Genomic DNA, 25,507 nt, shown 5'->3' with positions numbered 1-25,507 from the left:
ATTGATTCCTTTGCCTTTGTCTCCCGAGCTATTGGTCGTGGTCGTTTTTTGTGGTGGCCGCCAATGCCCAAAATGCTATCACTACCATTATTTGGGTCATACCATTTGTAAGTTTTGGATTCTTCATGGTCTCCTGCCACGGGCTGTTAATGTTGCATAAACAAATCCCACCACCACCTCAACTACTCCAAACCAATCCACACCATCCCTTGCAAAGTATGCTGATTTTTTTCAGCGGTACCAGCATTGTCAAAATTCTAGTGCCACTGAGCATGTTTTTCGATTGATCGACATTCTACCTCTAGCTATTGTGCCCTCATTGGTGGCAATCTTATTTCTTGGAGAAGTCGAAATTTGGATGTAGTTGTAAGATCTAGTGCAGAAGTAGAATATTGTGCTATGGCATTGATCTCATGTGAGCTTATGTGGCTGAAACAACTTCCTGCAGAACTCGAATTTGGGATAGCAGAACTTGAATTTAGGATAATCAAACCTAAGACACTTGTATGTGACAACTAGAGGACTTTGCACATTGCTTCTAATCAACATTGAGATTGATTGTCTGTTCACTAGACAAAAGATACTCTCTAATAACATTGCTACAAGCTTTGTCAAATTAAATGATCACTTGGTAGATCTCTTAACTAAAGCCTTATGAGGTCTTAGAATAACTTATTTATGTAACAAACTTGGTGCATTCAGTTTTTTAGCTCAAGCTTGAGGTGGACTGTTAGAATTCTATGAATAAATTATCTATGATATTATATAATCAGTTATTATACAGAAATTGCGTATATAACTATATATTGTACTAACGGACCAAGTCCCTCTTTCAGGCTATATAAATATGGCTACTGTAGAATCCCCTTTTCAAGCAATATCTGCGGTGTAACCAACACACACGAAATTCAATAGGAGAAATCCTTGTTTAATTATAATATTGGATTCTTAGTTTTCAAACCGTTTTAACTAAATTTAGATCCGCGCGTTTGCGCGAAAATAAAATGAATATATACCGTATAAAATATATAATTAATGAATACAATTAGACTAAAAATGGAAAAACTAAAGAATTTGTAAAAACGACATGAATATAATTGAAATTAGCATTCAATTTTCTAATTTTATTTTCCATGACTCACGATAGTACCATATTAACATATTACAACTAAATAATATTAAAAAAAACCTGAAAAATTATAATGGTATAGTGTTTTAGGAATTTATTACCTAATATATATGCTTAACAAATTAAAAAAAAGAGTTTTGGTCATCAACTGAATTCTTTAAATACTTGTGCAAAATATTAGGAAGAATCAAGGAAAAAGGATAAGAGGCATAAAATTTTATGAAAAGAGGAGATAGAGAAGATGTGTGAAGTGAATTGATTTATATATTTAAATAAGAAAAAGTGAGTATAAAATAAGAGGATGAATTATGCTTTATTATTCAATTTATGTCTATTAAAGAGAAATAATATTAATATTAAAATCATATAGTATTCTATGCAAAAGTAAAGAGTAAGAGAATATGAAAAACATAGAGTAACTTAAAAGAAAAATAAATGTCATAAGAGTGAGAAAGAAAATGAAAAAGAATCCTAAGTTATAATCTTATATAATAAACATAAGAAGTGAGTATAAAAAGATGATGAATTATATTTATACCTATTAAAGAGGAATACTATTAACATTGAAGATATCTGGCATCCAATATAAAAGTAAAGAGTAGAAAAATATTAAAAGTATAGAGTAACCTAAATAAAAATAAATGTAATGAGTGAAAAAAAATTAAAAAGAATCCTAAGTTATAATAATGAGACACATGAGGAGTTAGAACAAAAAGATTAAAACGTAATTTAATTAGATAAGTAGTAAGCAAATTGTGCCAAATAAATTACTTATGCATACATGGCATAGTATCAAGAAGCTATAAGATTAACAATGCATTAGGAGATTACTTTGTGTTCTGTTTTAATATATTATAAATAGATAGATAGATTATTCTCCTTATTTAATTATAATCTTAAATTCTTAACTTCAAACCATGTTTAATTATAGTGTTAATTTCTTCTTGAATTTGTTCAATTGTAAACTTGTGTTTATTGTTATTAATGATTATACTTGTCTAGGCCTATATATGGTTGCTGTAGAGAGACAGAAGAAGAATAGGGAGAAGATCCTAGCCGAAGCTCTGAACATGGAATTAGGGGAAAGCAATGGCAAAGATGTCTGAACTACAACATGATTTTGCCCCCCAAAAAAATAGAAAAAAAGAAAATAAATAAAAAAAGAAAAAGAAGAACTGTGTTATCATGCAGCCGAACAGATGCAGAATTGCCTGTCTTTTTCTAAAAGTACCTTTTGATGTATAAGGTTTCTGCATTCGTCGTTTGTCCTTTCGTTGGCAAGATAACCAAATAGTTTATTAAATTTTAGCTATGCCATATATATGTGTTGCTGTTTAGTGTTTGTTGCAATTTCATCAAGAAACAAATGACGGTATTTTCATTGAGCTAGCTAGTGAATAGTGGAAATTAAGGGTAAAGGCAAAAGCTTTATCTTGAAAAAGTATTTGAAAAAAAACCATTGGTGTTAATTCTCCATGGGTATATTTGGACTCCTTGAACTTGGAATTGATTTTGTTTGAAAATTGAATCTTTTTTTAGAATACATACAAAATAGGAATTGATTTGATATGTATAGTCTAAATTCAAAGTCTTTCATTTTTCAAAACAATTTAGTTGGATTGAAATGGTTCGATGCATTAAAAATGTAAAAAATTATTTTATCTTTTATGTATTAATATAAAAGAGACAATGGGGTTTGGGGTTCAAGATTGCGATTAAGGACATGAGATGATAAGGGGGCTCATTTGGTGGAGAATAGAGAGAAGCGATTTGGGTTCAAGGTCTCCGTTGGCGATAATGAGGGAACCTGCACGAAGGAGGACAGAGATGGGGGATTAGGATTTTTAAGCTGACACCTCAATATCATGATCCTGCTAACCCTAGCAGAGTGAGTCATATTCAAAGTTCCTTTGAATTAATAAAAGAAAATTATTGGTCATATATATATGTATATAGTCTAGAGAAAATACAGGGAGTTAAATTCAAAAATACCTTATTTACTTGTGTTTATACTTTGTAGATTATTGGAGTATTGGCATGATGTTGATTGTTGAACGGTGGCTCTTTTTTTTGTATATGGAAATAAAAGTAGTGATATACCTTAACATTGTAATTTTTGGTGTTTTTCAAAAGTGTGGAAGATACACAAATCGGAGGGTCCGATTTTTATACTTCAAATTTTTAAAATTTTTTTAACAAAAATCTCGGTCTGATTTCTGTACTCTCAAAAATTCTTCGGTCTGATTTCTGTACTCTCACAAATCGGACGGTCTGATTTTTGTTTATCTAATTAAACGATCCCACATTTGAGAATAACACCCAATCAAACCACATTTTGAAAATATACCGTTGCTATTCCAATATCAAAAGCAAAATTCTCTTGAACGGTATTCTGGGGTACATGCACTACAACTTGTTGGTTTAGGAGAAGAGACCAAGTGTTGAACAAGCACGTTTTAAATGATTTTTTTTTTCACTTTTAGTTCACACGTTACCTGAATTGGAAATTCATTTAAATTAAAAATTTTCATATATATATATGGTGGTCCAAAATTTTTTATTCACACATTATCATTGAGACTTTTGCTTATGTTTATGTTTATGATACTTGTGTTTTCTTAATTTTTTTTAGTTGGTAGTATCCTGTGTTGTGTCTTTTGTGGTTTTATACTTGAGCCTCCTCATTTTCCTTTTGGATCTTTGTTAGAGGTTTGAACTATTGGAAAAAAGAAAAAAAAACGTGGTCATCAAAATTCAATTTAAGACATTATTATCTACCATTCTTCTAAAATTCTTTCCTAGGGGTGAGCACGGGTCGCGGGTACCCGATTACTCGTCCGAATCCGAACTGAATCAATTAAATTGGTTCTAAAACCAATGGGTAATTGGGTCCAACTCGAATCAAACCAATGACTCTCTCTAATAATTGGTTCGGGGAACAGTTCTGGAGTGTGGAACCCGAACCAACCCGTAGACCCGACCATATATTAATTAAATAAAAACTAAAAATTTAAAAAATATATATGCCTTTTAATATGTTTGGATTTTAATGTCTTTAGTGTTTAATATGTTTGGATTTTAATGTGTTTAGTTTTTAATATATTTGGTGTTTAACATGTTTAGATAAATCACAATATTTAACCAGATGGGAGGAGAATTTACATGATTCAACCAAAGCAAAAAACGTGACAAGGATCTACTAGGAGGACGTTTCTATATAGTTCGAATCAAGGCAACTCGAATTACACCAATCAATAGTAATTCGAATCTAAGTAATTCGAATTTCATGTGCACATAGTAATTCGAATTGGTGGAACTCGAATTATGCTTGCATCAATTCTTGATAGTAATTCGAATCAACATGTAACGAATTACATACGCACAGCAACTCATACTAGTTCGAATTAGCTCAGTTTAAACTAGCCAACCATTTTGTGCACATAGTAATTCGAAACAGCTTGTTTCGAATTAGCAAATGGTTCTGGCTGCCGTTGGTAATTCGAATCCCACTCATTCAAATTACTAAGCCTCTTCCTATATAAAGAGTTCGAAGGAAGCTCATTCGAACCACTTTTTCAAACTTTTGCCCACCAAATCTCAGAGAAAAGAACCTCATACCACTCCAACAAAGGGTTGAACAGAATATTCAGCCGATAGGGAATAACCCTGACCGACTTTATCGCTTGGATGGAGCGAGCTTATTCTTTTAAAATAAGATTCAATCAGTTAATATATATATATATATTTTTTGCCTTTGGTATGTTAGAATGGTAGTCATTGTTTTTTGTTGCTAATTTAGAATATATAAGTGTTCATGTTAGTGGTTAATATGAATAGTAATCAGTGATCTTTTTATCTTGTCGTGATTTTATTCTTTTTTAAAGAAGTATGTTTTAAAAATATTTTCTCATTTGACCCAATTTGATGGATATATGATGTTATTTTCCATCTTAATGCGTTATATTATTTGGTAGTGGACAAGTTGTAATTTTTGGGTTTAAGATATGCATTAGTGAATGATGTCGTATGAATATGTTACGAGCTGAGAGACATTCTGGTACATTCTTTATGCAGCCCCACTGATGCATTTCTAGCATGCGACAATAGCAGGGTATGCGTTTGGACGAGAGGTACGTTCCGTACTTGCAGATGGTCGACTTGTACCATCTTGCGAGGATGAACAAGAGATGGTTTAGGCTGGATGAGCCCTTGGTTAGTGCGTTCGTGGAGTGCTGGTGTCCGGAGACGCACACGTTTCATATGCTGTTCGGGGAGTGCACTATTACATTGCAGGACGTGGCGTACCAGTTAGGACTGCCGATCGATGGACATTATGTTAGTGGTTGCCTGACACGTACATCGAGGGTGGTCAGCCAGCTTGGGTGTGGTTCCAGGAGTTGCTGGGTGTGTTACCTCCTGCGAACCAAATCCAAAAGTTTGCATTGAACTGCAGCTGGTTCTAGGAGACATTTGAAGAGCTTCCTGAGGGAGCCGATGAGCCCACTATTAGGAGGTATGCCCGGGCCTATATCATAATGTTGTTAGGGACTCAGCTATTTGCCGATAAGTCCGACAACCGCATTCATATTAGGTGGCTCCCATACGTAGCTAGGCTTGAGGACATGGGTGGGTACAGCTAGGGATCAGCTGCTCTCTTGTGGTTATACCGGTGCATGTGCCACGTGACGAACAGACATGTGGTGAAGTTAGCCGGACCGTTACGACTACTTCAGTCATGGATCTTTTGGCAGTTTCCTGGATTTAGACCCGCTGGATGTGATACGTTTAGCTGGCCCTTGGCCTCGAGGTACTATTAATTTATTCTATTGTCTGCTATTATTTTCTTATATCTACGTTTCTACTGTTATATTACGTGGTGTTATTTTCATTTCATGATAACATGGGCGTGTGTTGCAAGTGGTCAGGTCACAATCCTACAGTGAGCGAGAAGGGACCTCGAGTTGCGATGTGGAGGCTCAGGATAGACCTCTTACAGGCTGGGGATGTAAGTATCTGAACCACTCCTTTTGATTATAATCTCTTTTAGATTATCAAGTGTGCATGGCTAAACGATGACGGTCTATATTCGCAATTTATTTGGATGCCGTACAGCTCTCCTGACATTCTTCAGATTGTGCATCCGGAGATATTGGAGTCTCGGCATACGGCGTTATGGAGGTGTGTGACAGCGCTGATATATTTTGCCGTCATAAAGTGACACCAAATAGATCAGGTGCTACCACAGTTTGGTGAGTACAGCCTCGACCCCAGCCTGCCCTCGACATCGACTTCTTGATGTCAAAGGATGGCAGAGGTGGTGATCGTTGGTTCCCGTACAGCTTGCAGTTCTGGCACCTTCATTGGGAGAGCCGGGCGGATAATGTGCTTCGGTTTGATGTTGTGCTAGACCCAGGTCCGTCACATGATTTTCTGGATTGGTGGGTCCAGCATGGTAAGAGATTTTTGTCACCTGAGTTGTATCTCGGTGACCCCAGAGCCGTGCCTATTCCGGTCGAGGCGACACAGCGAGGTGCTGGATGAGTGCCTGACATGGATCGGGTGGATGATGTTCCAAATAGGTGTTGTGTTGAGCGGAGAGCTCGTGTTGGGACACATAGGAGCCAGCGTGAGTGGAGGTGGCTCGATTAGGCCATGGCGGAGTGAGATGTCAGAGGGAGGGGTGGTGGCAGACGCAGGAAACGTGGTGGACGACGCAGGGTCCGTGGTGGACATGACGACGATGGCCATCATGACGAGGATGACGACGCTGGAGATCATGATAGGTGACAGGTGGAAAAATGCTGGTTAAGAAATATTAATAAAAACTGTGTTGTGAGTACAGTTTTAACCGACGAAATTCCCACTGTCAATTTAGAAGATGTCACAAATTAACTGGGAGTAGAATTCCCAGGTTGTTTCCAAAAGAGTTGACACAGCAGTGTAAATTATTGATTAGGAATTTTCCGAAAAATTTTTAAGGTTGAGAACGGGAAGAATAAATGGCGATCAATTAAAGCAGCAAATAATGACAAGAGGTATTAGATAGTTGAAGTAAAAGGCCTTGATAAGGAGAAGATTTATCGGAGTTTCTATCCTTGTTGAATTCCCCAAGTATAATAGTAAAAGGTTGTTGCTTTCACTTAGTTATCCTCTAACTAATAAAGGAAAGTCAAGTAACTAATACTAACTCTAATTCACAAGTACTAATCGCTACACAAGGAAGGATTAGAGTTAGTGAAAACTAAGTTAGCCAGCAATTTCTAATTACATATTAATACTTGAGTTTTTCAACTCAAGAGTTTCCTATTAATCAACTCCAAAGTCAAGTTGGGAATCTACTCCATTAGCATGAATGTCATTTTCACAAACATGTAAAGGGAGTAGATGGAAGACATGGTAATAAAAATAAATTAATAAAAGAAAATTTTGAAGCTGATAATTATTTAAAGGAAATCAAACATGAAATGAAATTAAATGTGAAAATTGTTCAATGCATTAATAAATCCCAAAATAAAAAATATCTATATATGACCACGAGCAAACTAAATAGAAAACAAAAGAGTAAGGTAATAGGAAAGCAAACTATAGTGATGGAGGCTTCAAACGAAGGTAGTAACTCTCTCAATATCCAATCTAAAAGCATAAAATTAAAAATCTAAGAATGTGAAGAACCCTAGAGGAAGTAGTATTTTCTCTCTAAGATTCAAAACTAAAATTAAACTAAAGTAGGGGTCGCAAAATGGGTTGAACCCGTAGGGACGATCCGCTAAAACCGCTAAAAAAGGCGGGTCGGGTTAGGATTTGGAGCCCGTCAAATTAAAAAAATCCGCCAAACCCGCACCGCCAAATTGGCGGGTTTTGGCAGGGCGGGGCGGGCCGGTCCGTTGGGCCGAAGATTTTTATTTTTCTTTTTTTATTAAATAAAAGATTGATTACTACTATAAAATTAATAAATATAGAATTTTTAAATACTTTTTTTTTGTTTTTGTTTTTATTCTTCTTTTAGTTATTAACTTTGTTTATTTTATTTTACAATTTCGTATATTTGCTTAAATTATGTGACTTATTTTTTAAAATAAAGATAGTTCTATTGACAAATATTATTTTAAACAATTTTATTGAAGTTAAAAATTAAAAAAAAAAAGATAGTGAAAAATATATTATAATTTGACTATTTTTTAATTATTATTTTTTGGTTAATTTTAATGAATTTATTTTTCAAAAAAAAAAGAGTTAAGCGGGCTAGCTCGCCGACCCGCCAATCCGCCATAAAGCGGGGCGGGCTAGCATTTTGAACCCATCTTAGTTGGCGGGTTAGGCCGACCCGTCTCGTTTATGAGGCGGGCTTAAGCGGGGCGAGACGGGTTGGGACGGGCCAGCCTGCTTTACCACCCCTAAACTAAAGTGAATGTTAATGTGTCTTGAATCTCTGCTTGCCCCCTGGCTCTAGTATTTTTTTAGGCCGAAAACTAGGTCCAAAACCAGCCCAAAATCGCCCCCTGCGAGTTCTGATTAATGCAGCACGTTGCTCTGTCACGCGTACGCGTTGTTGTACAACTTTGCTGGTCACGTGTATGTGTCAGTCACGCGTACGCGTCGCTGTGAAATGCTCTAAGTCATGCGCACGCGTAAGCCATGCGTGCGCGTCGATCCTCGCTAGTCAGCACTTTTGTTTCTTGTGTTCCTTCCACTTTTGCATGCTTCATTTCCATCCTCTAAGCCATTCATGCCCTATAAATCATGAAAACACTTACACATAGATGACGACATCGAATGGTAAAAAGAGGAATTAAAAATTGACAATTTAAAGGCTTAGGAAGCAAGTTTTCAATCATGGAACAAAATTAGGAAGGATTTGTAAAACTATGCATTTTGTATGAATAAGTGTACGAAGAACTGATAAAAACCACTCAATTTAGCACAAGATAAACTATAAAAATAGTGGTTTATCAATCTCCCCACACTTAAACATTAGCATGTCCTCATACTAAGTTCAAGGAAACCAAAAGAATGAGGGAGAAAATAAGACTCATGCAATGCAACCTAAGTATATTAATGCAACTATATGCTAAGATGTTTCTACCTACTTGTTAAAAGTAAACAAGTTCTCCAAGACAAACATAAATCAGATTCCCCTAATTCAAATCACACAATAAGAAACAAGTAAACTTGTAAGAAGAGCGCTCATGAAAGCCGAGAACACAGAATCAAGCATTGAACCCTCACTGGAAGTGTATATGCACTCTAATTGCTCAAGTGTCTAGGGTTAATCCACTCTAATCTCCTCTAGTCATGCTTTCTAAAGTTTTGTTCTTCATCTAACCAATCAACAAATATTTAATGTACCAATACAAACATCATGAGGGCTTTTCAAGGTTGTAATGTGGCTAAGGTAAGGTTGAGGATATATATATATGGCCAAGTGAGCTATAATTTGAATCTTTGACTAACCTAAGTTCTCACCTAACACATACACACTCTATATAATTCTAAAATCATGCTTAGCTACCCAAAGTCTCACTTTTGCAAAATTTCACATACTCATGTATCAGTTTTAATTCCATCTCATATGCATTGATCTTTTTATTGAACTTAATATTGGAGTAATTTTGTCCCCTATTCATTTATTCCTTTTTTTTCTTTTTTTATATATAATTGAAAGCATAATATATCAATGTATATGGTTTCTCTAATTTCACATGAGTAGAACCCAAATTCCCAATATTTGTCAATAAGAGCAAGACACATTCTCATCAACCATAGTTCCTACATTTTTCCACACTTAATTGACACACAATTTCTATCTTAAGCTAACTAAAGATTCAAATAGGGTAATTAATTATTTTTCTGCTTAAGGCTAGTGATGTGGTAATATAAAGAACAAATTGGGGTTAAAAAGGCTCAAAGTGGCAAATAAAGGTAAATGAAATGGTAGGCTATTTGGGATAAGTGAGCTAATATCAAATGACGACCTCAATCATATTTATGCATGAATATACACTAAATAATGGACGTATAGAATGGAACAAAGCAAAGATTGCAATCATAGAGAAGAAAACACACAAGAAGAAGAATCATGGTTAAATAGTGTAACCATACAATTAGGCTCAAAGTCTCAACCAAGCAGTACATACATACAAGCAACTACTACCATGCAATCTATCCTATCTAACAAAACAGAAATAACATATTGGTGTTAAGAGAGAGATTTTACCTTCGGAAGTCGGTAACCAACCTCGCCACACTTAAGTCTTGGCACGGTCCTCCATGCCATCAGTGATCGGTAAGGTATTCCTGGGATCTCCATTTCCAATGGCCAAATGATGGGTGGACAGGGGCGCCTCCGTGTCCATAGCTGGATCGCTTGTATCGCCATTACGGGAAGTAGAGTCCGAAGTGTCGGGTTCCTTCGGAGGTGGGTTAGGAGAACTAATGAGCTCCTTCAAGTAACTGTAGTGGTGCTTGTTACGGCGCTCAAGTTGTTCCATCCGCCGGCCGTGCCGGTCTAGCCTCTCTAGGATCTCAAGTAGCAGTTGGGTGTTGGATGGTGGTGTTGCATGGGTACTTGATGATGGTGGGGCAGAAGAGGATAGAGCATCCACAGATGGGTTTTCATTCGGACTCTTGGGTGGCAATTGTGGTATAATCCACTTCCCATGGGGAACCAGTTCACCCGCCAAAGGAATTATGCTCTTTACGTCATCTGCTTCGTCTGGAATACCAGCTGCAGATGCTAGTACCGTGACTAGGGCTGGGAAGGGGATGTTGCCAGCCGTGTGAACTCGGCCGATGGCCCGACGAAGGAGTCTAGGGATGCTAATTGGCTGTTCAGTCAGGATGCACCATACAAGCATGGCCATGTCCCCAGTGATAGAGGACTCATGAGTACTCGGCCAAACATAATGAGACATGATTTGTTACCATAGGTGAGCCTCATCTATCAGATCATTAGCCGAAAGCCCCTTTAGAGTAACCCTGCTTTTCCCATAAATCCAAGTAGTTTCGGGCTTAGCAATTGTCTTGAGGACGGGGTCCCAATCAAAAGTGTAGCCTTTGCGGGCAGTTTTTGCTTCTTGGAGGGCATCCAACTGTTCCGAATTAGGTGGAATGCCAAGCACTCGGTGAAGGGCGTCTTCTGAAATAGGGACTTGCTTCCGACGCATGTAGATTGAGTCAAGGGTCGGGGAGTAGTAATTAGCATAGAATTCGTCGACCCAAGACAAGTTGACTTCAATTGGATCTCGGTTCAAGAAGCCCCAACGTCTCCTCTTCATTTAATCCTCCACATAATGGTGTAAATGGTCTAGCACCCAAAGGAGGCGTTCACGGTGGAGATTCCGCTCCATAATACATGCATGCATCTTTTTACAATAGCGGTTGGCAAACCGCAATGTATCCTTAGCAGGGATCTTTTTATCTGACTCATCAATGTGGGTATCCACCTTTGATTCCTTAGAAGGTTGCTGAGTGGTGGGTGACTTTGGTGCTTGCCTTTTAGAAACCGTCTTCTTAGAAGATTTCTCCTTTCCTTTCGCGGTCGTCATACTGGAAAGTAGGAAAAAGGAGAGTAGTAAAGACACAAGTAATTATGATGGAGAATGCACTAAGAAGGTAAGTGAAGTGAAAAAGTAGCAAAGAATTCAAAAATAAGGGCAAAATTAAGGTAAGGTTTCATTGAAACTTTTTCATAAACATGTAGTGTGCATTGTATTATTCAACAAGTAAGTAGACCAAAAGCAACATATAATCCCCATGAGAAAAGAATATGATATCTAATAAATCAAGTAGCACCAATCAATCCAATGAATGTGTAAAAAAAGAATAGTAACCCAACACCAATGTCAAACATATAGTAAATTGAAAATAAAATACTAACATTGAACAAGAAATAAGAACATGAAGGGCAACAAAAAAAGAAAAGAAAAATAGCTTAATTAGATATAACTAAATTAAATGAAAATAAAGAAGATGATGATAGAGGAATGCAGCCTTAAATGCAAGGGAGAGTAATGGTAAGTGGAAGTGGTGAAGGGAGAATAGATGGAGAAAGAGCAGATGAAGAAGAAGAGTAATAGAGAGAGGAGAAAGTAGGCGCCGGAGAATGGTGGTTGCCGATGGAGGTTCGCCGGAAGAAGGGGAAGAAGAATAGTGAAGATGGAAGAAGAAAGAAGAAAGAAGAGAGAAAGGATGAAATAAGGAAACAAAAGAGGAGAGTGAGAAACGGCGCAGACTAGGTCTGCGTGATTAAAATTTAAAATCGCGTATCGACGCGTAAGCGTCGCCCACGCGTACGCGTGGGTTGCGAAAATTGAAAGCGACGCGCACGCGTCAGTCACGCGTACGCGTGGGTTTGATTCGCGCGTTTTGTACAGTACCTGCATGGACTCGGCACAACTCTCTGTTCCATATGGGAAGCACAGTTGCAGCATCATTTTAGCATTATCTTTGGGGGTAGGATGACGCGTACGTGTTGCTCGACGCGTACGCGTGGACAGCATTGCGCACCCAGCATCCCTCCAGCACGAACCTGGCACAACTTTCTGTCCAGGTCGTGCAGTGGCATGGTCCCAGCACAAGTTCAACATGATTTGAGTTTGGGCGTCGACGCGTACGCGTGACTTGCGCCCGCGCCCTTGGCCTCCTTCCGCATGGCCTTAGCGCAACTTTCTGTTTGGTCGTGTGGATGTATCATTCAGGCATCTTTTCAGCATGATGCCTGTCCCCGATCTCACGCGTGCGCGTCAGGTACGCGCACGCGTGGCAGGCCCCTTTTTTTATGTAAAAATTGATGTAATTATGCAGAACTTAACACTGATAAAAAGATAGAACTAATAATAAAAAGGGAATATCGTACCATTGTGGGTTGTCTCCCACCTACCACTTTTCTTTAACGTCCTTAAGTTGGACGGTCCACAAGCTCAGTCTTCTTCTGTTGCTGGATCCGCCAAGAGGAAGATCTCCAACTCCATGTTGTTCTTCATCTTCTCACCATAATATAGCTTCAAGCGGTGGCCATTGACCTTGAAGAAAGTGGGGCTTGAAGGGTGACTCAGGTGGAAGACGCCATAGGGCTCAGCCTTTTCCACTCTGTAGGGTCCTTCCCACCTTGATCTCAACTTGCCTGGCATGAGTCTCAACCTTGAGTTATAAAGGAGGACTAACTCCCCAGGTCTAAACTCTCTTCTCTTGATGTTCTTGTCATGCACAGCCTTCACCTTCTCTTTGTAGAGTATTGAGTTCTCATATGCTTCTAGCCGAAGGCACTCCAATTCCTGTAGTTGCAGCTTCCTTTCAGCCCTGGCTCCCCCCAATCCTAAGTTGCATTCCCTTACCGCCCAGAAAGCTTTGTGCTCCACCTATACTGGGAGGTGACAAACCTTTCCATAAACTAGGCGGAATGGACTCATTCCGATGGGCATCTTGTAAGCGGTTCGATAAGCCCAAAGCGCATCTGCAAGCCTAGTACTCCAGTCTCTTCTATGAGGCTTGACAATCTTCTCTAATATGCGCTTTATCTCTCTGTTAGACACCTCCACTTGCCCATTGGTTTGGGGATAGTAAGCCATCGCCACCTTGTAAATAATGCCATACTTCTTTAACAGACCTGTCAGTCTCCTGTTACAAAAATGAGTGCCTTGATCACTCACGATTGCTTGTGTTGATCCAAAGCGACAGATAATATTGTTTCGAACAAAAGAGACAACAACGTTAGCATCATCAGTACGGGTAGGAATTGCTTCCACCCATTTAGAAACATAATCAACTGCTAACAATATGTATAAAAAACCATTAGAGTTTGGAAATGGACCCATGAAGTCAATACCCCAAATATAAAAAATTTCACAAGACAACATAAGTTGTTAGGGGCATCTCATCCTTCTTGGATATATTCCCAAACTTTTGGCATGGGTGGCAAGATTCACAGAAAGCAGTTGCATCCTTAAAAAGTGTGGGCCACCAGAATCCACTGTCCAAAATTTTTCTAGTAGTTCTTTGAGGTCCAAAATGTCCACCACTCTCAGAAGAGTGGCGGACCTCTAAAATGGACTGAAATTCTGATTGTCACACACACCTTCTAATTATTTGGTCAGCACCAAATCTCCATAAATATGGGTCATCCCATATATAATATTTGGACTCGCTTTTAATCTTGTCCTTTTGGTGCTTAGAAAAATTAGGAGGAAAAGGTACGACTAACCAAATAATTAGCTATAGGTGCATACCAAGGAACCACCTTAGATATTGCGTGCAAGCTATCAAGCGGAAAAGCATCATTGATAGGAGTGGAGTCACTTTTAATATGCTCTAGGCGACTCAATTGGTCTGGCACTAAATTTTGGGAGCAACTCCTATCTTTGATCTCTAGATCAAATTCTTGTAGCAATAATATCCAACGGATTAACCTTTGTTTGGACTCTTTTTTAGCTAACAGATATTTTAGAGCTGCATGGTCTGAATATACTACCACCTTAGTTCCAAGTAAATAAGCTCGGAATTTATCCAAAGCAAAAACAATAGCTAAAAAGATCTTTTTCAGTGGTAGTATGGTTAGACTGAGCACCATCTAAAGTCTTAGAAGCAAAAGCAATTATATAAGGGTCCTTACCTTCGCGCTGAGCCAGTGCTACTCCTAGCGCATAGTTGGATGCGTCACACATTATCTCAGACGGCCTACTCCAGTCAGGCCCTCTCACAATCGGAGCTTGGGTCAAGGCGATCTTCAACTTATCAAACGCCTCCATGCAGTCTTCACTCAGCTCGAACTCAACGTCCTTCTGCAGTAGTCGGGATAAAGGCAATGCAACCTTACTGAAGTCCTTAATAAATCGCCGGTAAAAACCTGCATGACCAAGAAACAAACGGACTTCCCTCATGGAGGAGGGGTAAGGTAAACCAGAAATAACATCTACCTTTGCAGGATCAACAGATATACCAGTATTAGAAACAACATGTCCTAGAATAATACCTTGTTTTACCATAAAAATGACATTTTTCAAAATTAAGCACAAGGTTTGAACTAACACACCTTTCTAATACTCTAGCTAAACTATCCAAAAAGAGGTCAAAAGAATCACCATACACACTAAAGTCATCCATGAAAACTTCCATACAGTGTTCAAGAAGATCTGAGAAAATACTCATCATGCATCTTTGGAACGTAGCCGGTGCATTACATAAGCCAAAAGGCATTCTCTTATATGCATACGTTCCAAAGGGGCATGTAAAAGTAGTTTTTTCCTGATTTTCTGGAGCAATATGAATTTGAAAATAGCCAGTATAACCATCTAGAAAATAGTAGTATGATTTACCTGACAGGCGATCAAGCATTTGATCGATGAAAGGCAGTGGGTAGTGATCCTTGTGAGTAGCCTGGTTTAGACGCCTATAGTCAATGCACACCCTCCAGGAGTTCTGTACTCTTGTAGCCATGAGTTTCCCATGCTCATTCTTCACTGTTGTGACGCCAGACTTCTTTGGTACCACCTGTACTGGGCTAACCCATTCACTATCCGAGATTGGATAGATGATGTCGGCTTCAAGCAGTCTGGTCACTTCTTTCTTGACAACTTCTGAAATGGTGGGGTTCAACCGCCTTTGAGGTTGACGGATAGGCCTTGCTCCCTCCTCTAAAAATATGCAGTGCTCACAGACTTGAGGGCTGATACCTACTATGTCCGCCAAACTCCACCCAATAGCTTTCTTGTGTCTTCTAAGCACACTAAGCAATTGCTCCTCTTGTTGGGAAGTGAGTTCCTTTGCAATAATAACTGGGAGCTTCTGATTATCCTCAAGATAAGCATACTTGAGGTGGGGTGGAAGGGGCTTCAACTCTATTTTCAATTCATGGCTTGGCACTTGATCATCCGGAGCCATTGGAGGTAGCAAGGTGTCTTCAGTTTGCTCAGAGGGCTTCCCCACACTTGCATCTTGCTCCATGTTCTTCTCTTCTACCGCCTCTTGGTGAACTTTAGGCACAGTCTCTTCAATAATGTCACACTGGAAGATGGAGTGATCTTTCGGTGGGTGCTTCATAGCTTCATCCAGGTTGAAACTCACTGCTCTGCCATCTATCTCAAAAGAGTAAGTACCTGATAAGGCATCCAGTTTAAATTGCGAAGTCTTCAAAAATGGTCTTCCAAGCAAGATGGACGAAGGTCCTCCTGAGTTATTAGGAGGCATCTCTAAAATGTAGAAGTCTATAGGGAATGTCAACCCCTTAATGCTCTCACCAGGACGTCCTCCGCGATGCCAACCACCGAGATTATGCTCTTATCTGCCAAAGCAAAACGTGCTGCCGACCTTTTCAAGGGTGGGAGCCTCAAGGCATCATATACAGATAATGGCATAATACTCACACATGCACCTAAATCATACATGCAATAAAAAAATTGTACACCCTCTATAGAACAAGTAACCATGCAGGGACTGAGATCACCACATTTCTTCGGTATGGCACCCATTAAAGCAGAAATAGAGCTACCTAAAGGTATAGTTTCTAAATCATGTATTTTATCTTTATTCATGCATAAATCTTTTAGAAACTTAGCATACTTAGGTACCTGGCGAATAGCATCAAAAAGGGGAATAGTGACGAACGAATTCTTGCTAGTAAAAAAATCCACAAATAATATCTCGTTGCTAGTATAGTTTCTATACCAAGCAATAATCCTTTCGTTCAAAAACTTGTTTGTCACTTAAGCAAACCCAATAAAATTGATAACCAAAGTATTGAAACCTCGGGTCGTCTCTCAAGGAATTGCAGGGAAGTATGAATTATTATTAGTTATGGAAAAAAGGTATGTTTTTGGGGTTTTAAAATAAGGAACAAGAAAATAAATTGGCAAGGAAGTAAATTAATAACTAGAAAAACTCTTGGCAAGGTTTGAGAACTGGAAATCCCATCCTAGTTATCCTTATCAGATGTGATGAGAATTGTTATTGCTCCCACTTAGTTAACCCTTACTAAATAAAGGAAAGTCAAGTGGACTAATCAATTTGATTTCTCAAGTCCTAGTCAATTCCTATGGAAAGACTAGCTTTAGAGGGATCCAAATCAATTAACAATTTCTAATTTTCAATCAACAGCTGAGTTTGACAACTCAAGTGTCACCAATTACTCAACCAAAGCCAAAAGGGAAAAAATCCAAATTATTTATATCATAAATAGAAGAAAGCAATCACAAATCTGAAATACCTGAAATTGTATTTGAATAGAAAATCAAATTAAACATAGGAATTCATAAACCAAATTGGGAAAATAAACAAACTAAAGTAATAGAGTAGTTGAAAGTAGAAGAGAAATTAAATTAAAGGAACATTAAACCTGGAATGAAGAAATAACCATAAACTAAGAGAAATCATAATCCTAAAACCTAAGAGAGAGGAGAGAGCCTCTCTCTCTAAAAACTACATCTAAAACCTAAAATTGTGAATTATGAATGTTGTATGTGAATGAATGGATTCTCCCACTTTATAGCCTCTATTCTGTGTTTCTGGGCTTGGATTTGGACCGAAAAGGAGCCCAGAAATCGCTGGGGGCGACTTCTGCAACTTTTTGCATGTGTCGTCTGTCACGCGTACGCGTCGTCCACGCGTGCGCGTCTTGTGTGCAGACTCCAATCCACGCGTACACGTTAGGCACGCGCACGCGTTGCTGTAAATTTCTCCATTCCGCGCGCTCGCATGAGTCATGCATGCGCATCAGTGCTTGCTGGTCATCTCCTTAGTTTCTTGTGTTCCTTCCATTTTTGCAAGCTTCTTCTCCATTCTCTAAGCCATTCCTGCCCTATAAAGCCTGAAACACTTAACACACGGATCACGGCATCGAATGGTATAAAGGAGAATTAAAATATACAAATTAAAGATCTCTAGGAAGCAAGTTTTCAATCATAGAACAAAATCAGGAAGGAAAATGTAAAACATGCGATTAGTATGAATAAGTGTGCAAAGACTTGATAAGAACCACTCAATTGAGCATAAGATAAACCATAAAATAGTGGTTTATCAAATAGTTACCTCAACCTTTTTGAAGATCTCCACTATCTTGGGGTCTAGCTCCACTTGCTTCTTGGTCCTCCTAGCAAGGTGTGGAAAAGGAATGAGAATGGCTTCTCTCACAGCATCATCTTCCTTAGGTACTCCATTCTTTGGTTGAGCCGCTTCTTCTTTAACTGCATCTTGTACCTCATCCTCTTTTTCAACATCTTCTACCTCAACAATGTCTTCAACTTGAATGTCTTCTCTTGAGCTTGGCTCCTCGGGACTCCTCTCTTGCAATTTGGTTCTAGACCTCAGAGTAATGGCATTGATTCCACCCTTGGGGTTGGGTAAAGGTTGAGAGCGAAGTGCACTAGAGCTTGAAGGTTGACTATTGGGGATAGAAGGTGGTTACATCCAGGATATGAGAGCTTGTAAAGTGGAGGTAAGACCAGTGATGCTAGAGGTAAGTGTATTCTGAAGGTCTTTTTGTCCTTGCACAATAGAGCGAAGCATCTCATCATTGGAGGAGGGAGGGGGTAAGTAATTTGAGGGGCTTGTGGTTGGTTATTTTGAGGCGCTTGAGCTTGCCTTTGGTGAGGTGCTCGGTAAGTCTGGCCTTGGTTCTGCTGTTGGTGTGGAGGGTTTTGTTGATACTGGTTCTGCTGATAGTTGTTGTTATTCCATCTCTGATTTCTACCGTTGTCTCTGCCTCCTTGATTGTAGTTGTCCCTCCATCCTTGGTTGGAATTGTCTCTCCATCCTTGGTTGGAGTTGTCTTGCCAACCTTGATTGTAGTTCCCAATTTGATTATAATTACCGCCTTGTTGATAGTATCCTTGATTCGGACGGTTGTAGTAAGTATTAGTAGCTGCCAAGATGTTATCTTCTTGTTGGAGTTGAGGATATTCATCAGTGTAGTGAGAATAGCAGGCGCATATTCCATACACTCTCTGAGGGACCAACTGTTGACAGTGTTGCTGTGGAGGAGGCTGAGGTTAAGAAATATTAATAAAAACTGTGTTGTGAGTATAGTCTTAACCGACGAAATTCCCACTGTCAATTTAGAAGATGTCACAATTTAAGAATGATTAATTAGGAGTAGAATTCCCAGGTCGTTTCCCAAAGAGTTGACACAGCAGTGTAAATTATTGATCAGGAATTTTTCGAGAAAATTTTAAGGTTGAGAACGGGAAGAATAAATGGCAATCAATTAAAGCAGCAAATAATGACAAGAGGTATTAGATAGTTGAAGTAAAAGGCCTTGACAAGGAGAAGATTAATCAGAGTTTCTATCCTTGTTGCTTTCACTTAGTTATCCTCTAACTAATAAAGAAAAGTCAAGTAACTAATACTAACTCTAATTCACAAGTCCTAATCGCTACACAAGGAAGGATTAGAGTTAGTGAAAACTGAATTAGCCAACAATTTCCAATTACAGATTAATACTTGAACTTTCTAACTCAAGAGTTTCCTATTAATCAACTCAAAAGTCAAGTTGGAAATCTACTCCATTAGAATGAATGCCATTTTCACAAACATGTAAAGGGAGTAGATGGAAGACATCGTAATAAAAATAAATTAATAAAAAAATTTTGAAGCTGATAATTAATTAAAGGAAATCAAACATGAAATGAAATTAAATGTGAAAATTGTTCATTGCATTAATAAATCCCAAAATAAAAAATATCCATATATGACCACGAGCAAACTAAATGGAAAACAAAAGAGTAAGGTAATAGGAAAGCAAACTATAGTGATGGAGGCTTCAAACGATGGTAGTAACTCTCTCAATATCCAATCCAAAAGCATAAAACTAAAAATCTAAGAATGTGAAGAACCCTAGAGGAAGTAGTGTTTTCTCTCTAAGATTCAAAACTAAAATTAAACTAAAGTGAATGTAAATGTGTCTTGAATCTCTGCTTGCCACCTGGCTCTAGTCTGTGTTTTTAGGCCGAAAATTGGGTCCAAAACCAGCCCAAAATCGCCCCCTGCGAGTTCTGATTAATGCAGCACGTCGCTCTGTCACGCGTACGTGTCGGTCACGCATACGCGTCGCTTGTCTTCTGCGCTTGTCACGCGTACGCGTCAGTCATGCGTATGCGTCGCTGTGAAATGCTCCAAGTCATGCGCACGCGTAAGCCATGCGTGCGCGTCGATCCTCGCTGGTCAGCTCCTTTGTTTCTTGTGTTCCTTCCACTTTTGCATGCTTCCTTTCCATCCTCTAAGCCATTCCTGCCCTATAAATCCTGAAAACGCTCAACACACAGATCACGGCATCGAATGGTAAAAAGAAGAATTAAAAATTGACAATTTAAAGGCTTAGGAAGCAAGTTTTAAATCATGGAACAAAATTAGGAAGGATTTGTAAAATTATGTATTTTGTATGAATAAGTGTGCGAAGAACTGATAAAAACCACTCTATTTAGCACAAGATAAACCATAAAATAGTGGTTTATCAATGGGGCTGGTGGGGGAGACGACGGAGGGCATCATGGTGGAGGGGGCGGTGGGATGCCGGGTGGACTAGGAGGCAGTACCACTGGCGGAGTTGGTCGAGGAGCTCATGGTGGAGATTGGTATGGTTCTGGTGCGGGTGACGACTTGGGTGATGGTGGCGAGGGTGATAAACCACTTTTTTATGGTTTATCTTATACTCAATTGAGTGGTTCTTATCAAGTCGCACACTTATTCATACTAATCGCATGTTTTACATTTTCCTTCCTGATTTTGTTCTATGCTTGACGCGTACGCGTGGATTGGAGTCTGCACAAAAGATGCACACATGTGGACGACGCATATGCGTGACAGAAAATACATGCAGAAAGTTACAGAAGTCGCCCCCAGGGATTTCTGGGCTCCTTTTCGGCCCAAATCCAAGCCCAGAAACACAAAATAGAGGCTATAAAGTGGGAGAATCCATTCATTCACATACAACATTCATAATTCACAATTTTAGGTTTTAGATGTAGTTTTTAGAAAGAGAGGCTCTCTCCTCTCTCTTAGGTTTTAGGATTAGGATTTCTCTTAGTTTATGGTTATTTCTTCATTCCAGGTTTAATGTTCCTTTAATTTAATTTCTCTTCTACTTTTAACTACTCTATTACTTTAGTTTGTTTATTTTTTCAATTTGGTTTATGAATTCCTATGTTTAATTTGATTTTCTATTCAAATACAATTCGAGGTATTTCAGATTTGTGATTACTTTCTTCTGTTATGATATAAATAATTTGATTTTTTCCCTTTTGGCTTTGGTTGAGTAATTGGTGACACTTATGTTGTCAAACTCAGCTGTTGATTGAAAATTGGAAATTACTGATTGATTTGGATCCCTCTAAAGCTAGTCTTTCCATAGGAGTTGACTAGGACTTGAGGAATCAAATTGATTAGTCCACTTGACTTTCCTTTATTTAGTAAGGGTTAACTAAGTGGGAGCAATAACAATTCTCATCACACCTGAAAATGATAACTAGGATGGGATTTCCAGTTCTCAAACCTTGCCAAGAGTTTTTCTAGTTATTAATTTATTTCCTTGCCAATTTATTTTCTTGTTCCTTATTTTAAAAACCCAAAAATATACTTTTTTCCATAACTAATAATAATTCATACTTCCCTGCAATTCCTTGAGAGACGACCCGAGGTTTCAATACTTCGGTTATCAATTTTATTGTGTTTGCTTAAGTGACAAACAAGTTTTTGTACGAAAGGATTATTGCTTGGTTTAGAAACTATACTAGCAACGAGATATTATTTGTGGATTTCTTTACTAGCAAGAATTCGTTCGTCAGAGGGAGATAGAGGAGGGCCTTTTGGCGATTACTTTGTTTGTGTCCCCAGCGACGACCAAGTTGTTCATGATCGCTAGACATAGGTTAGTCCAGGGCAGCTTCTGTCAGACTTGCTGACCAGTGATGGTCTTGATGCAGACTTTGGAGGATCACATTTTTTGGAGGAGATCAGTGCCATCATGCAGGAGGATGATGCAGCACGTCGGAGGACACATGCCACCAGCACCCAGGCACACCTAAGACCAGAAAGTGTTCCCATCAATACATGGTGGAAACATCCAAAAAAGCCGGTAAAAATAGACTTGCGAGCCGTCAGGACTCATCCTCAATACTGCAACACTATCAGGCAACGTCAGCTGCACACCTAAGACCCATCGCAGTAGCTCATTGTATGAATCATCCCAATCTCCGTAAATATGGGCGACGGCCTTTTGCTTGGCCAACCAAACCCTCTTATAAGTCAGCCTAAACCCAAAGTGTGCTTCCATCGCATTCAGTAGTACCTTGATGCAGACGGATGCATCAGCTCTAACCACTGGCATGACGAAGGGCGAGATTACATGATAATCAAGACACCTGTGATCGCTCGAGATCGACGTCGCGAGACAAGTATGAGGTCCGTTGTACCGTTTTACCTCCGACATACCCTTGCGCTACCGGAGACTTAGCCTAATCAAACATGTGAACCCGTTCCCAAATTTGGTACACTTCCCAACGTACCTGCGATAATCGGACTCCACTACTTTGTACTGTACCCCGCGTTGGATGCTATACATCTTCACGCTTAACACAGCCTCCTCTTTATCCTGAAACTGCTGACCAACCTGAAACTTTGTAAGACCTCCAGTACCCTGGGTATCTCTAGCACCAAATCCAGTGGGTTCCCCAGGAACCCCCTCCTGTCTCATGGCATCTAAGTCTAAAGATGAAAAGTGCAGAGGGTACTGCTAAGTCCCAGAGCTAAAACCACCCCCAGCCCCAGTTGGATTACTCGCTGCAATGTCATCGCCACTGTCATCAGCAATGAGGTCCAGCTCCACATCATCATCGTCATCATCATCCAACAATGCATCACCCATACCAGCCGGTGCCCCACAATGTAAATAAATCGGCACCCTATCCACGATACGAACCTCTCCGCCACCACTGCAGTTGAGATCAACGGCGAATGATGGGGAGGCGATAGGCTCGTCCCGAGGTGCATTCACAGGCACAGACGAAGATGCACCAACAGGTCTCGAGCTAGAACCAGCTACCGTGCCTAGAGTTTGGGTATTCCGGTTCGAACCTCCCGAGCTAGATACCACATCAACCAGCTTTGTCAACAGCTCAGGTGTCCTGACCTCGGGAAACTGCCGACGACAATGGAACAGGACCTCCAAATCATCGCCATTCCCTATGATGAAAGAATCGTACTTCACATCATCTCGCAGCACTGAGATCGAAATGCGATAGAATAACTTCTAAACCCGTTTCACGCCTTGCAGCCCAAGTTTCTGTATTATAGAATTCAAGAAGTCATCGAATCTCATCGTAGGTCTCATAAAAATACTCAGGAGATCTTTATCAGTGAACTTCACACCAGAGCGTGTTTTTCTCTTAATGGACCCTCTATAATGCACCACTACTACAAAACTCTCCTCACTAGCCATTTTGTCTCACTCTAATGAGAGGAATTCACGTTCACACCATACTTATACACGTCTGGGGCTTCATAATTCGAAACAGCCAATTTCGAATTATATATATATAATTCGAATCAGCTAGATTCGAACTGCATAACCAATAGCTCACCTTATAATTCGAATCAGTTCGGTTTGAACTATCTACGAATTCTTGCATGCATAGTTCGAATTGATCAGCTACAAATTACCCTCCCTCGTAATTCGAACAGCCTTAATTCAAATTACCCCTGGTTTGTAGTTCGAGTTAGTTTGATTCGAATTACATAGACCCATGCTTTTGGTTGATCCATGTCTCGTTTTTAGGTTTGGTTGAATCATGTAATTTCTACTCCCATCTGGCTTAATACTGCGATTTGCCCTTATTTCTATTAATGTTATATGTTTATTATACTTACAGAATTTTTAAGATAAAAAATTCATTTTTTTATTCTTTTTATATGAATTTCTGTTTCATCGGGTACCCAATTACCCGAACCGAACCAATCCGTTTTATTTAGTTCGGGTACACAAAAAAAAATGCAAATCCGAACCAAACCAAACTAATTACAATTCAATTGGTTCGGTTCTAATTTCACCTTAAATCCGAACCAACCCGACCTGTGCTCACCCCTATTCTTCTCAATGACAAACTTTGCTAAGAACTAGATATCAGATCTTTGACCATGAAGATTTAAGTTTAGTTTGGTAAAGCTTTTACTTTTTAAAAGTAGCCTATAAAAGCTAATTTTTAAAAGATGGCTTTTTAAAAGTTGTAGCATTTATGTTTGGTAAATCAAATTAAAAATAACTTTTAATAAATACAAGCAACAACAATTGCTTTTGGTAAAATATCTTTTAAAATTTAAAAATACTATAATAGACATAAATGCAAGTATTAAATTTAAAAATTAATTAACATACGAGGTTATATTAGACTTTTAAATTTTGAAAAGTACAAGCTAACTTTAAAATGTTCGATTTTAGGTACTTTCAAAAGTACTTCGATCTTTTAAAAGCTACAAGCACAAACACATAGTCTTTTTAATTTACCAAACACAAAATGAAGAGATTAAGCTTTTAAAAAGTACAAACACATTTTCAAAAAACTTTACCAAACCAAGTTTTAGTTTGCTAAAAGTTATCCTTATACTTGCAAAGCATACAAAATCAAACTCGATCAAGGTAACACTTAAAATTTTGTATGAGTAATATTGAAATAATATTAAACCATTATAGCTGATATACCACTATCAATTAATAATACGTTACCGTAATGTAACTTAGTGATATGAATATATGATTATAGTTTCCATCTCCCATGCATTAATTGTTTCCCTTACTCTCTCTGGAATGAATGCAGCTTTATAGTTTGTTCCCATTTTAAAAAAATGGAAAAGTTAAACCATGATTCATATAGGTAAAAGTTTCATGACTCGCTCCATGGCTCTAACATGAAGGTTTAATAGATGCAACTCTTTTATCAAGAAACTCCTTACATACTACTATATTCAATAGAAGGTCATCTATGATTGTAGAACGTTACAATAATAAATACCTTGCTATTTGTATGAGCATCTAAACAGAGCAAAAATAATGTCATGTAAAATAAGACAACTAATGTGGGCTAAATCAGTTTTTAATCTTTAGAAAATGTGATTTTTGGTTTTTATCCTTGTAAGTTTTCTAAACCAAAACAAAGCCTTCATAAGGAGTAAAACTAAATACATGTATTTTATAAAGACCAAAAATCCGTTTAAGCCCAAAATTAAATTTAATTTATAGTCTTTATTTTTATTTTTTTACTATCACAAAAAAAGTTACTTAAAATCAAAATAAATAATTACTTGTGTAACTAGTGCATAGAGAGGCAAGGTGCCCTAAAAGGTTCAAATATCGATAAATGGCACATTAAATGATTGAATCAAGATCTCAAATACTGAAGGTTGTTA

General features: G+C 38.5%; 1 protein-coding gene and 1 long non-coding RNA gene across 10 annotated transcripts in view; one reads left to right on the top strand and one right to left on the bottom strand.

Annotated features, from left to right (window-relative positions):
• Positions 1-2,517, top strand: part of LOC107639175 — a 10,225-nt gene extending 7,708 nt beyond the window's left edge. For all 9 annotated transcript variants that reach the window (XM_016342619.2, XM_016342618.2, XM_021121046.1 and 6 more), the window contains one exon: positions 2,132-2,517. In XM_016342619.2, coding sequence (XP_016198105.1) covers positions 2,132-2,235 — 104 coding nt within the window. In that variant the 3' untranslated portion in view covers positions 2,236-2,517. The remainder of the gene's footprint in view (positions 1-2,131) is intronic.
• LOC110271004 lies at positions 855-22,972 on the bottom strand. Its single transcript, XR_002360903.1, has 3 exons — positions 22,745-22,972; positions 18,394-18,399; positions 855-866 (listed from the first exon to the last, which is right to left on the bottom strand). It is a non-coding gene; the product is annotated as an uncharacterized LOC110271004 (long non-coding RNA).

The sequence above is a fragment of the Arachis ipaensis genome, chromosome B04, assembly GCF_000816755.2.
Source record: "Arachis ipaensis cultivar K30076 chromosome B04, Araip1.1, whole genome shotgun sequence".
In the NCBI taxonomy this organism is placed as follows: Eukaryota; Viridiplantae; Streptophyta; class Magnoliopsida; order Fabales; family Fabaceae; genus Arachis; species Arachis ipaensis.
Note: the sequence above shows the minus strand (reverse complement) of the source record. Positions and strands in the feature narration are given on the sequence as shown.